The sequence below is a fragment of the Ammospiza caudacuta genome, chromosome 1 (genome assembly GCF_027887145.1).
Source record: "Ammospiza caudacuta isolate bAmmCau1 chromosome 1, bAmmCau1.pri, whole genome shotgun sequence".
NCBI lineage: Eukaryota > Metazoa > Chordata > Aves > Passeriformes > Passerellidae > Ammospiza > Ammospiza caudacuta.
The window spans coordinates 60,117,098-60,131,926 of record NC_080593.1 but is presented as its reverse complement, the minus strand read 5'-3'; the positions used below and the strand labels follow the sequence as shown (position 1 = coordinate 60,131,926).

At 37.6% G+C, this 14,829-nt stretch overlaps 1 protein-coding gene across 2 annotated transcripts; it reads right to left on the bottom strand.

The window, feature by feature from the left end:
* Positions 1–1,100: 1,100 nt before the first annotated feature.
* Positions 1,101–14,806, bottom strand: TRIP13 (thyroid hormone receptor interactor 13). Of its 2 annotated transcripts, none has more exons than XM_058801706.1 (14): positions 14,684–14,806; positions 14,318–14,420; positions 12,580–12,745; positions 12,156–12,285; positions 10,084–10,139; positions 7,741–7,831; positions 6,420–6,492; positions 5,430–5,493; positions 5,092–5,178; positions 4,199–4,305; positions 3,411–3,564; positions 3,117–3,229; positions 1,911–2,001; positions 1,101–1,336 (listed from the first exon to the last, which is right to left on the bottom strand). In XM_058801706.1, exons 2-14 carry the CDS (start codon positions 14,407–14,409, stop codon positions 1,241–1,243), a joined length of 1,320 nt encoding a protein of 439 aa, XP_058657689.1. In that variant the 5' UTR covers positions 14,410–14,420; positions 14,684–14,806; the 3' UTR covers positions 1,101–1,240. The 2 variants fall into 2 exon arrangements, with proteins under 2 accessions (XP_058657689.1, XP_058657698.1); XM_058801715.1 differs by having other exon boundaries at positions 1,911–1,980.
* Between the last annotated feature and the right edge of the window lie 23 nt (positions 14,807–14,829).

Here is a 14,829-nt window from a genome sequence, read left to right as displayed (position 1 = left end):
CAGACACTTAGTCTTAAGAGAGGGGCTATTTTACATACAAATAGATGCCAAAATAAAAAAAATAGAACTTCACAAGTTCCATTCAATTTTTAACCCAAGGTGTTCATTAATAACTGTAACTCAGGATAAAAATACTTCTTTTTATGAATGTATAATATAACACTGATTTAAAAGATACATATAAGGAAACAATGAAATACTAAAGTATTTCAACACCAACAGCTAGGTGGCATCTCTGAACTGGATACCACCAACTTGAATCCCTCCATTTTCTCTTAAAAAACTATTCTGGAAGCCCCTTAACATTCAGAAATATAGAATGGTTTGGGTTGGGACCTTAAAGATCATCTAGTTCCAGCTTTCACCACTCCATGGGCAGGGCTGTTCCCATTAGTACAGCTTCTTTAAACCCCCATCCACCCTGGTCTTAAACAATTCCAGAGATCAAGCATCCACAGCTTCTCTGGGCAACAGTGCTAGTGCCTCACCAACCCCACAAAAAATTCCTTTCAAATAACTAATCCAAACCAACCCTCTTTCAGTTTAAAATTGCTCCCCTTGTCCTATCACTACACACCCTCTAAAAAAGTCCCCGTCTCTCTTTTGTATAAAACAAAACCAAAATGTATTTGCATTTAAAGACAAAATATTGTAGTTGTACTTCATGGAGAAAACATGGTCCACTGGGGTTCACATCCTTTCAAAAACATAAAAAACCCCCAAATTTTACAAAATACAATTACACGATCACCTGATTTTAATTTTTTTAATCCGATGTAATTAAAACCCATAATAATTTATATTAAATTTCAAGATAAAGAGATGTCAATATGAAAGATCTGGTCTGTCACTGAGCACTTTGAATTCTTCCCAGTTTCATGCCTCTTATTTCAGATGCTTGGATAGAAAGTTAGTGATTAAAAACAGGGAACAGAAGCCTGCCCACCTTTAGTAATGGCAAAAGATGGAAACTGACTTAAAACAAAAACCTTTTACAATCCTTTTATTGACATTTGACATAAAGGTTTCAAAAAATATGCTGTGAACTTCCTTAGTTGTTTATTAATCAATATTTTGAAAAACCAGATAAGGCATTCCAGGTTTCTTAAGGTGCATTTTATTTTACAAATACATTTATTTTACAAATGCATAAAAATGCATTTCATTTTACAAATGCATAAAAGTAGCGCAACTTATATAAAAAATATAACAATACAGTCAACTACAAAACAGCAGCGTATCACACGCAGTCTGCAAGATTCTTTTTTTCTTCAAATTGTTTGTCTACTGCAAGTGAAAGGGCCTGAAGAAAAGTTGTCATTGTGACACTGGGGGACTAAAAATAAGAGAACATTTTGTTAGACACACCAAGGCAATAGGCAGACATAGTATTTTACATACAAATCACAGTACTAAAAAGAGAAATATTTTAATTTTATGTTACAAAAATTGCAAGATTCTATAAACCAAACCGCAAGTTTATTTAAATTCGGCTATCACAGCAAAGTCAAAGTCAACCTGGGTGAAGTTTTCAGTCACAATACTGTACATTTGCTTAGAAAAAGGTTTTTAACAAATTATTATTTATAAAGTGGTAGAGGTTTGGGGAATTTTTTTTCAGCAAGAAATTATAAGAGCACCAGTATTAATGTTCATTTATTTAATTAAAAGTAGAATGCTCTTGGGCAGATCAATCCCACCTGTCTTCTTCAATCCCATTCTAAATTATGGACAACACATAATTGTTTTGGTCTACAAAGCTTCAGAAACAAGTGCAGTTTAGATTAAAAGGGAGGTTTGGACCAATCTTTCACTTCAGGCAGTGTGTGTTCAGATGTCTTCCTGCCTGTCTCAAACTCAACCCCAAATATAATGAACACAATAAAATCACTTGAAAATAATAAACTTACTTGAATATAAAGTGCATGTGCTAGGAAAGGAAGCTTTCTCAGGACCCGGCCACCAAGACCTTCACTTTTTCTATGGTAAAACAGACAAGTGCTGCTTAAATGCTAAATATCCACTCTTAAAAGGATGCCTTTCCTTTTTCTGTGTTTCTCTATAAAGTTGTTCCAAAAGAACTTCAGATGACAATTCAGTAGCTCACTTGGAGCTCTTTTAGCAGGAAGTGAACAGACAAATTCTGCTTGTGGGAGGCTATACTGCAGCAGCACAGGCACAGCTGCCTGCCAATGCTTGCATCAGGCCCCTCACACTGTTGCGCCAATCTCATTAATTTGGGGGGATGTCTACCACAGCATGGTATGGACACAACCACTTTTGGAAGGACTGGGAAAAAACCTAGTTTGAGTGCTGGACCTTATGGGTACTGCCTGTCTCCTTCTACCTATCATTTACACAGTTTTCTTCACCTCACCCACTTCGTATATGTTAGCATCTTCTCCAAGCACTGCTCTGTGTACATAAAATGCAAACCTCTGTGCCTGAAAAAACTTACTTGCTTTTACTTCACTCCTCACTGGTTAAGACTGCATACTTCAGGAACAGAAACAAAACACACTTTGCAGACTTTATGAATATTATTTTTTCCATAGGGACCAGCACTTTGGAAAAAAAAAACATTGCTTGGTATTGATATTATTGTTTCAAGAACTGTTATGCTGCAGTGAAAGACCATTTGCTCTACCACCATACTCAGCAAACCATAACACTATCTATTTACAGTTTATTCCTCTTCCCCTTGTTTTTGTCCACTTATATCTCCACACTATATACTGATCTAGCAGATGGCAATACATTTCAAAACACTTTCTTAGCAGGATCTAAGGCACATGCTATTTCTGCCAAACTGCATTACAATTCCCAATATCCACTGAAAACTAACGCTAATCCAGCCAGCAACTTGTCAGGAGGACTTCAAATGGCAGAGCAAAAACCACAAGCAGTACTAGACCAAGCTAGATCTGAGACTAAGACATGTTAGGAAATTGTGATTGCTTCCACTTTTTGTCCCCTCAAGGTTTTTGCAGTTTCCCAAACAGAAAAAAAGATTGAGCTGTTTCAGATCTCCAGTTGTTGGGGAATTTGGTTACTTTTACACATTATTCCATAACTCAGTACGTATGTATGAAAAAAGTAGAATTTCAGAATCTTACCTTGAGATATCTTTCAGTACAAGGCTTAACCTTGACACATTATTTTCTATGAAGCCAATCATCTCAAGCTCTCTCAGTGTCAGAAGCTGCTGTCGAGGATATATTATTTGACACTAGAAACAAAAGTTACAAACTGTTGTATGAAAAATAAATGCATTCAAAATTAAATTTTACAGTAAGAGTGGAAATACAGAAAATTAATTAAATTTACGTATTTTTGTTACTTAGGAAGTATGATTAAAATGCAAAATTTATTAAAATATGGTATTTTACAGTTTTGCTCTCAAGTATTACCTTCATCAGCTCTTCCAGGCAAGAAAGATATATTCTAAATATTGCTGCAGTAGATGGAGGTCCAATGTATTGTTTTATGTCAGCCCTGTCTACAAAGGCCATGTCAATTTTCTCTGTAATATTTGAAGTAGTCAAGATAACTACATTGGGATACCTTCAAGACAAAAATAGATTTTTTAGGTCACATGTAAAAGATTTATGTCCTTTTATGACTGGCAAGTTGATAACTTCCTTCTTATGCGTCAAATAATTTTATGCAATAAACTTCACATCACATCATTCTTGTCAATCAGGAATGACATTAAATGATCTGAAGCTCTTGGCCAGGTATCACCAGAATATTTCAATGCATAGTCTCTTTCCTTCAGCTGTTTCTCAAGTGTCCACAGTTCCTCTAATTCTATTTCAGAAGTGATATATGGTAACTTCCTAGAAACTACTGGCATAGCTTCTGACACACACAAAAAGATCATGAAAAGAATTGTAAATGACCTTTAATCAACATGTTTTACATTTCAATTTTGATGTCTGCTCTCCAAGCAAACATCATGATGCTCTGTCCTTTTTCTCCCTCTGTCCTTAGGGGAAGCATACTGTCCACCCAGGTACATGTAAAATATTCTGCTGGATTACTCCTATTTCTTTTCAAGATTAGCATCGTGAACAAAGAATAACTATTCACTAATTAATCTGGTTTAGTATTCCAAGTAGGAATTGAAATTTAGCAGGAATAGGAATACTGAAACTGTCAATTACCTTTTGCTACTGCAATAATATGCAAACAATACCTTTTAATCTGGTCTATTTGCGTCAGTACAGCATTGACCACACGAATAGCATCCGAAGGCTCTGTGCCTGCCTTGAAGGCACTGCGAGCTGCCGTGAGGCTTTCCACCTACAAAAACCCAAACTAATCAACCAAAACAGCAACAACAAAATCACCAAACACCAAAAAAACCAAAAGGATTGCACTTTTGGAGTCTTGGCAGCAAACAGGCAACCCATGCAACACACCTTCATATTCCTGTGCCTACTATCTAAAACTTCTTCAAAATCTTTTGTTAGGTAGGAATTTCCCGGGAAAAAGAAAGGCGTGTCAAGGAAGCAAAGTGTAGTGAGGGAAATTCCTTTTTGGATAGCAGAATGGAGGCTGGTTTGCATTTTAAATTCTGGAGGTGGAGGAATGGGACACCACCAGAATAATTATTAGGTTGAATTTAGAGTGAGATTCCCCATAGGAACTCCAATATGACAAAGCTAATAAGGTACATACTTACTAAGTTGCTTTTCTATGCAAGTTTGAAAAAAATCTAACAACAATGAAATGAACCATATTCACGTTTTTTAGAGCTTTACAAAAAATGTAAATAATACAAATATGGGCTACTTTGAAGTTTAAAACAATATAATGTAAACATACAGCAGCAAAGGAAATTCCACCAAGAAAGGCTTCAATTCATTTTCAGCTGGAATTTGCCTGCTAAGTCATACTATGTTCCTTCCAAACTTCCCAAATCTGCAGCAGTCAAGACTAAAGTTCACTCAGCTGCACAATCATGTAGCTTACAAAATAGCATAAATGTGCTTTTATTGTTCTTTACAAATGAGCACTATTGCAGCTCCTTCCCATCAATTTCCTTTCTGCTATATTTTATGCACAACAATGCTATTGGAATCATACCTCATCAATCAGTACAAATACAAGAGCATCTCTGTCATCAACTAACTCTTGGATCTTCTGGAACATCTTGGTTACAAGTTTGCCGCTCTAGAAAGACACCATATGCATATGTTAACTATTTCCTTACCACACAACTTTCTAAGGCTTATCATACTTAAAGGTGTAAATGCCTGGGTTTTAAAACAACTTTCTAATAAAACTTCTCTTTAAGCATTTTCAAACATATTAATTATTCTGAACAATCTCTGGTGCACATATTTAGGAAACAAGCTAAACAGAATATTACAGTGTAATTTCTAAAATATGTAGCTTATTTTATTAGGTACATCAATACATACCTCAGAAAACCATTTAGAGAAAAGGCTATGGCTGTTTATCTCAATTAACTGTCCATACCTATACCTAAAGTATGAAGAGAAAAAGAAGTATCAACTCCATTCTAAATAAAAATCAGAGATATCAATAACTTCTGTAAGTGTCATTCCTGACATTCTGACCCTGGAATTCTGTGAATTAGTGCTTTAAATTACTTACCTTTCAAAATATAATACATATTTTACTGATATTATTTTTGTTGCTGGAACTTCCCACATTGCTGAAAATGTAACTGGAATTCTCATATTAAATTGCTATTAGAATTTCCTCATTAGAACAGGGTAAGTAACTCTTACCATGATAATTGCCTCATTCTTCTCTTTGTGTAAGATTTTCTTCAGTATAGCAAGAAGTGACAAAGTATCTCAACCACACATTATAGAGCTTATGATTTTCATATGTTCAGTTTAGACTAGAGTAGGATCATGCCAATACACATAATTTATGCTACACCTTTTATTTTATATCTTTGGGTTTTTTTTAATATAGATTTGTTAGGTTGCTATGAACTTTCAGGCTATTTCTTGTAATCTGATATCCAAACTGACCCCTGCAGATTGCAAGCATTCAGACAATCCAAGCACAAAAGAAATTAGTTTAAAAAACCACTACCTATTAAAACCAGGCTCTATCAAACATGAAGATAACAAAAACCAAAATACTCCTTGATCCTCTGTCCTTTAATACTCATTGATATACAAAGTGGGCAAAAATTACTGTACTGCCACTGGAATGTCTTTTACACGCCTGGGACAATTATTTACACATTTTACAAGGCATAAAATATCCTAATCAGTCTAGCAGATCAATTTTATTGCTAGCCTGGTGCACTACAAAAAACAAGACATAATAGCACTAAGTTACTTGAAAATAAATATGAGATATACTTGGGCTGATGAAAAAGAACAACTAAGTATAGTAAGCTAAAGTGAAAAATTTCCAAAAAAAATCACCTGTACGACAGTCGAATTGTCAGCTTCTGAGCCAATGCTTTACAGAGAGAAGTTTTCCCAGTTCCAGGAGGGCCTGATTTGAAATCAGATCCATACATTACACAGAGTCTGCATTAGATTGTTAATGACATCTAACAGATTTTAACTATTTTATTTCATTACAGCATTAATTGTAGAGTAAAATCACAGCAGATAATGATTGTGTACACCAGACTATTTTGAGAAAATTGCTTCCTTGACTACAATCCTAGAGCTAATGCTGGATTTTATATGTATGCAGACACCATAAAGTTAAAACATTCAACAGCCAGAGAAGCAAAGAGTATCACCCCTGCAGGGCTAAACCTCATCAGCATTCTCTATAATCAGCGCTATGCTCAAACTTGTATCTTCCTGAAATGCACTCTTCTAACATAGAAAACAGAAACATATCACCATCAGTTTGATCAGCTGTCCACTCTCCCCGAAATTTCTTCCTTGGGGAAATCCAGATCATCTTGAGAACTATACTCTGGGACAAGCCTTTTGGATCTGACTTAATATCCCATGGAAAAGTCACAAAGATTTCCTCCAAAGAGGCAAGTACAAGCACAGTTACCAGAGTATGAGTCTGAAATAAATTCTTTCAAACAAAAACATCTAAAAAAGAGGCTTCTAAATTGTAGAAGTAAATTGACAGTTGTAACTTAAATACAACAAACAAATATTTCCACTATGACCTTTGATTTTTGAATACCAGTCTTGATGACAAAATCAGTGCAAGATGCATTTTGCAAGAAAATGGATTCTGTTGATGCTAATCTCGTTTGTGGTATAACCTCTACAGTAAGTTAGAACTGACTGAAGATTTCAGCTTCACTAAAATAACTAAAAGTAACTGAACTAGCAAGTTTTGGCAACAGAACAGTGTCAACAACACAACACAGATTGCTTTCCCAGTTTTCCCAAAGTTTTTAGAAACCTATAACTAAAAAAAATTTAGTATTGCAATAGAAGTTTAACTAATATATGCCTCCTAGTATCTTCAGTATCTGCATTATTTTTGTTCATTCTGTAAAAATGCAACAGTATCACTTAAAATTAAGAAATCCACAGTTGTCACTGCACTGTAAGCTTTAGAATTTAAATTCATGCAAAACAGTATACGTGAACATTGTTTTGACTCTAACATTACATTTCATCCAAATTTGTACTATTGAGGTGCTGCTTTCATATCACCTCATTTTACTACATAGGATTGCAGTACAAGTCTTTCCAGAAGGAAAGTATAAACAGCTGGCCAGTGAATCAATCTACTTGGCTTAAAACAGATCATTTTTACCATGCAGCAAAACAACTCTGTTCCATGATATCAGGTTGCTGTCAACATTTTTGTCAGAAAATAATAATGTTGTCGTCACATAATCGAGTAACTAAATGAAGAGGACAGATAGAAAGACACAAATTAGAGTCATAACAGCAAATATAACCACAAATAGAATCAATCTCTAATGATGTCTATTGTGTACTCATAACAACAACAAAAAAAACGAGCTCAATCTCTTTTAGTCAAATTTATTTCTGCAAAGGATGGGAATTTATTTCTGTCCTGCCCTCAAGAATAAGAATAGCATGTACTTGGCACAAATGGAGTTCCAGAACTTTTAAATGGATAAATTAAACGCTTCAAGGAAGGAAAATTGATTTTATTTTTCATTGTCCCACGTACTGTGTGTCTGTAAAACACAAGCTGCCTAAGCACAGAGAATCAAAGACTCAAATTCTGGGTCCTGTTTAGATTTGTACAGCTATACATTTGTACAGTTTGTTGTAGTCAGCCCACCAAACAAAGCATTTCCTGTCACATTTATTTCCTTTTTACTGAAGCATTTGTATCAGCTTCTACAAGGAATTCGTAGAGTAATTCCTCCAAATAACAGAAGTTGCATGTATTTCCTGGAATGATTGCTTCTAAAAATATTGCAGTTTCAATTTAGAATTATCTAGAATTAGGAAGTAGAGAACTCTTTCAATAAAATGAATATGAACTTCAGGTGTGAATCTATGATGACTTTTACCTATAACACCTGATACCACATTATCTTCTGTTGCTCTTACGTGTAATGAGCTTTAGATCCCTGCATGTTGATGGGACAATACAGTGGTGCTCCTGCAATATCTCATGCTTGAGATGGAGCAATCACACAACAGCAAAAACAATCAAACTTAATCCACATATTTATCAAAATTCTCACTGTGCTATTTTGAAAATTCACAGCAACTATTTCAGAGCCCATAGAACATAGAACCCAAACATGCTCAGGCATTCCCATGGTTTAAAGAAGGAAGATTTACAATTTTACAGTAGTAGTTCAAGTTTGAGTCATTAAAAGCTACCATTTCTTTCTACTCATATACACTTACACTCAACAGTGATCAGCTTGCTGTTATTTAGAACACCAGCAAGTCTAATGAAATAGTCTTGTCATTTCACAAATGACTTTGAAAACTGTTCCATAAATTACACAAATGTGGATGTATTAATTGATTTTTACCTTATAAATTAAGAAGTACCATCACTGGAATGTTTTACTTTTCTCTATTTGGTTATAAAGACTTAAGTGAGAATACTGTATCTATGGTATTACAAATAAGCTAATGAATTAATTATTTGTGTCCAAGAACTTCAGTTAGAAGCTGAATTGAACTATTTGTGGGGTCTATTTGCACCACAATTATTAAATTTCAGATTACAGTATTACTGTTCTACAATCTCTGGCAGTTATCACAATCTCTGATGAATGCACAGGATCTTCAAGCTAGAAAACGAACCCATGGGAAGTGTTTAGTTTCTTTCCAATGTCTTGACAGCACTCAAATAGCAGGGCACTCAGCTTTAGTAAAATCACTGAATAAGTATTTGCATGAACAGTAGCCCTGCTTCTGACATTACTGCCAAGTCCATTAACTGTTTAGCTGCTGCCAGAAACAAAGTTTATGGGAATCTATAAAATTAGAGGGTTTTGTGAAAGCTGGAAAAGGCAGGCTTCAGATACAGCAGAATTGTGAGTAGAGCTAAAGCAACAGTTATGAGATAGGTCAGCAGAAAAATTATTTAAACTGCAGAAAAAGCAAGGGCAAATTGAACAATAGCCTGCGTATTAATGCTTGTCTGAATAGCTCTCTAAGTTGCAGAAAGTTTATCTAGATATTAGGAAGGTTAAAGCTTAAAAATGGAGCTCTGTGCGCTGTGTTTTAAGGCTTACAAATAGGTATTGTATTCAAAATAAGCAAGCATTGTTTTAACCAAAGTTACGTGTGCTTATGGTGATTGGATAGAACTACTGTCAATATGCTTTTGCTTTGTGTGATTGGTTAAGAAGCTTATAAAGAAAGTTGTAACATTAAGTTTTTTGGCCTGCTTCCGAGATTGTGAGCTGCTGGCATCTTCCCATTATCATACTCATGTAACGAGACTGATGCTGAAAAATAAACAGCTCGAAGCACTTTCCTAGCAGCCCCATCTCGTTTGTAGTCTGTAAATAGCCAGCGTCAAAAACACTCCCATTCCCTTCTGCCCAGCCTGCACCCATATCTCCATAGGATGCAGCAAACTTCAAACAGGTTTAATTTCAGCTCTTACTTCTCCTCAAGTGATTTTAATTGTTATTCATTTCCAACTTACATTTGATTTTACTTCAGTGTCATAGATAAGACTTTCCCAAAGACCATGGAATTCAGCTGCAAAAGCAATATATTATATACCTGTTTAGTATAAATCAATCTGGAAACCTGTAACTCATCATTGCAGCACAAAACAGTTTTCAAATTATGCTCAACTAAAATGAAGAATTAAGAACACGTATATGAAAGCAAGTAAAGCATCTGTGGGGGAAAAAAAAGTTTTTCAACTTATTTTTCTCAAAATGCAAAGACCACTTTCTACACACAAATTCAGCAGTTACCCAGCTTCTATTTCCTCCAATATCTGTGACAAGAAATTAATATTAATTTATTAACATGAAATGAAAAATATCGTTCCTTCCATTCTCAGTAGAGGATGAACTTACATTTCACCAAGGAAGCAATGAAAACTAGTGGTAGGAGGAGGGTTCTAGGGCAAATTTTATCATTCAAGTTTGCCTTTTTTATTTAACATCAAGATGTAAAAAAACCCATGTAGCTGAACAATGCATAAAAGCCTAAAGTTGTCATTTGAGTATCAATCATTCGTAGCCGTTGCCTTCTAACTTTCAGCAAAGAAAAGCATAAAAGACTGAACAACTATAAACCACGAAATTGTAGCAATTATTGCTGCAGTGTGTTTTCTTTAGTTTTTATTGGCATGGTCACTATCTAATTTGTGATTTTACAATCCCTTTGTGTTGTCCTGACCTTGCCTTTGGAGTGGCACAGGTTTCCCATTTTGCATCTCATGTTTCTAAATTTAGACTTGCTCCCTCATTGTTATTCAGTTTGGTCAAGTGTCAGTCCTTCTGTTTGTTACCCAGCCACTCCCTGGCAAGTTTCAAACGCCTCCCCTTCCCAGCTGTCAATCCTTCCTATCCCTACTCTTTTCCCCAGAACCTTCCTTACTCCTCCTCCCCCTAGGTGTCAATCCTCCCCTGAACCCACCCTCTCTTCTAGTAAATTCCTTGTCACTTTTGTATCCTTTAGAACCCCTTTGTTTAGAACCCAAGTTATTCCCTTCCCTAGTGTTCTTTCATTGGTCTAAGTATGAATTACCCCACCTCAGACCCCTCCCCAACCATATCCCTGTCGGTTTGCTACCCTAAACCCCTCTTCCTGACAAATGTTAAAAAAATTCCTGTTAACCGCGAGTCAAGGTCTTGTCTGTTTGGAGTCCTGAACTCAAGGGAAATCACCACCAAATAAAGCCACCCCAGCTCTACCCCTGGACCCGTGCTGCTGTCTTTTTGTTCCTGTGCTGAACCTCTACTGGTAGCTGGGATTCTGCAGAGCTTGTAAGGGGGGGTCTGTTGCACCTCTGTCTGTTGTTGCTGAGCCGGGTCACCCTGATTTTAGTGCGCCACGACAATAATGTCAATGTATCAGTTTTAATTCTTCCTGAAAACTAATGTAATGAATAATTAGGCATTTCACAACATGAAAAGAGTAGGAAATGTTTCAAAATTACTGTCTCTCTGAGCTAAAGCTCACACTTTTGCTTTTCCTTTCAGGCAGATAATCAAACTTCCCCAAGCACAGGACAGTAACAGGCAGGTCTGGCTCTATCACAGAGGAAAGCCTGATTTTTCCTCTCCAGAAGATAAAGACCAAATCTCTTTACTTTGTTTGTCTGTTTCATGTATAAAAGCAGTACTGTCATAGGGGCTGGAAGCCAGTAGTGAGCTCTGGAAAATGAACACTGAAAGTGATAAGCTTCTTGTGGATCTTCAAGTTAAAAAAAACTTGGAATGCAATCACCAATGTTAAAAACTTGCATGCTTCTGATTATGACTACATGTTTTAGACAACAAGACTAGTTATTTTCACACATCCGCAAGTATTACAGAAATAAAGGATGTGTTTTGGAGTCATCTGCAGCACGTCAGTCAAAACCACAAAGGAAAAAGTCCAAATATATTTGTTCCATAAAGAAAAAAGTCCACACATATTTTTTATATAGACAAACAATAAATACAAATAGTACCTTTATAGGTAACTATAAACAATTTTAGCCTTTGCAATATTTTCTTTATTGCTCTAGAGCTCCCAGAAATGCCACACAGGTACCTGCTGGTAGCACCCAGTGGTGAGCTGCAGTGATATCATCATTCTCTTCTTCCAGGTTTTCCGAGGTTGGTCCTTCTTCATTCAGATGAAAAACATGAAGAGAAAGACTGCTTGTGCTCAGGTCAATAGGCTAGAATGAACATAAAAAGATTTGTTACCTGTCATATTTCTCATTCAAAGCTAGTTAAACAAAAGAAAGTTACAGTCCTCAGCTGGCATTTATCTCTGAAGCCTACTACCTCTGTTTCAGACCTTAATAAACAGTAAAAAAAAAAAAATAGCCACCTTTTCCTAGTTATACTAGTCAGCCTAAGAAGAGATACTACATCATTCTACAGACCTTGTCTTGCTTCTGCCCTTAGGGTACCACTACAACTAGTTCAGGGGCACATAAACAGAGGTGCACGTTCTTGACCAGAAATACCTGTCTGTCCTTCAGTTTCAGGTCTGTGTCCACAATTGCCACAGACTGCACATTGTTGTTAAGGAAAGGGTCGTCAAATTCTGTCCACTTGTAATCACCAAATACGATGTTGTGTCTGTTCAACAGCTTTAAGACATTCATCCTAATATCTTCTTTCTTGGCCACACTAATAAGAAAGAAACATCATTACTTTATGGCATTGACATTTATAAGGCAATTTGAATTAGTGTTGGAAAGCATTATTTCCTACATGAGGCTTTCATGGAAAATAGCTTCTATCTTGCACACACCAAAAAACCCAACCAAACAACCAAGCAAGCAACAAAATCCCCAATCCTAAAAAAAAACAACTAACACAAAAAAATCCCAAACCCACTCAATCGTCCTCCAGCATTCTACAGGAGAAAAGAACCTGTCAGATTCAGTCTGTCTGCAAAAGCAACAAGTTGGACAGTTGGTTTTAATTTGTGCATTAAAAGACATAATCCAAATAATACCATTTGCTCTGTTTGAGGTCATATCAGGGGATACTGAATGAGACAGCTAGAAGACTTCAAGAATGGAAAGCAGTTATGCAATCTGTGTTTCAGCAGGAAACCCAGAAAGACTCGGAGTTAAGCTACAGACTGAATTTGGTAAGCTTAGCTTGGAAGCTCCATTATACTTTCAGGACAGCTGAAACATCAGGATGGGGACACAATATAGGGAGAATTCCAGAAGAGACAAAAACTATAGGAACAGGAATACCATTTGAATATTTAACTTAATTTTGCAATTTCACTCATTCAAATGCAAATTCTCAGTTCTCTGTTAAGCCTGGCAAAAATAGCACAGTGTGTATTTTACTCTTTGATTTTTCTAATGTCTCGGACATGCTCTCCCATATCCTTCAGACATCCAAAACCTTAAGATAAGAACTGGATAAATAGACAAGGAAGGTTGGACTGTCCAGCTCAGAGGGCTGTGATTAGTACAAAGATTAGGCAGCCTGTCAGTAACTTGGGTGGGGAGAGGCAGTGTGGTGCTGTTAGCATTGGGACCAGCACTGTTTTTGCATCCTTGACAATGGGATTGAAAGTGACTGCATCAAGTTTATGGATATCACCAAAGCAAGGAGAACTTTCAATATTCTGGAGCATGGGGGCTGCTGTTCAGAGGGACCTCTGCAGGTTGGCAATACGGTCTGACTGGAAACTTTTGACGTTCAGCAAAAGGTAAACATGAAATCTTAGCTCTCCACCCACTGCCCAGATAACAGAACAGATCAAAGGCCAACTGAATGACATGCTGTTTTGCAGAAAAGGGCCCGTGGGTCCTGGGTGGATAAGCTGGCAATAAGTCGAGTGTGCCCCTGCTACAAATGAGGACAATCTTATTTGAGGCTGTGCTACCAAGACTGCAGATGTAAGGGAGAGTAAGCGTTTTCATCCACTGGCTTTGTAAGACCACATCTGGAGTAGTGTGAGCAGTTGAGAGCACAGACACAAAAGAGACAAGGATAAACTGGGGCAAACCCATAACGTGGCCAACAACTTAATTATGAGACTGGATGACATAACCCACAAGGTGAAACTGAGCAAACTGTATTTGTTCAATCTTAGGAAAAAACACAGGTGAGGAAACTCCCGGGAGAGCACAGAGAAGGCAGAGCTGGGTCCTGCGGGCTCTTGGAGATCCGTAGAACGAGGCCGAGAGGAAACAGGCACAAGTGGCAGCAAGCAACGCTTTGATCAGATACCTGCTCGACTTCTGGTGAACTTCCACATGGATCTGAACGCTGTCACACACGTTTGGGAGAGCTTGCTTCAAATCTCCAGCAGCGTCTTCCATCTTTCTCGCTCCTAGGGAAAAAGCGATACCAAAGAGAAGCGACTTCCAGCGACTGCTACGCGCCCACGGCACGGACGGCCCTTTCCCGGTGCCCCGTCCAGGTGCACACGGCCCCCCGCTAAGACCAGGTACGTGATCGGGACGAGGATCAGGACCGGCACCTTCCCTCCCTCAGGAGATGGCGACGACAGACTTGGGACACGTCGCGAGGGCGGTCGCGCGTACGGACGGGCGGGCGGCTGCTCCCGCCTCAGCGCTGGGGACAGGGAATCACCTCAGGCAGGCACGGCCTTGGCAGCGACGCGCCAGGGCGACAGGGATCGCGAGCGCGGGCGAGCCGGAGGCACCAGGCACCGACTGCAGCAGCCGCTGTTTGTAAAGGGCGCGCTGGGCGAGGCAGGGCCGGCCACTCACCCGGAT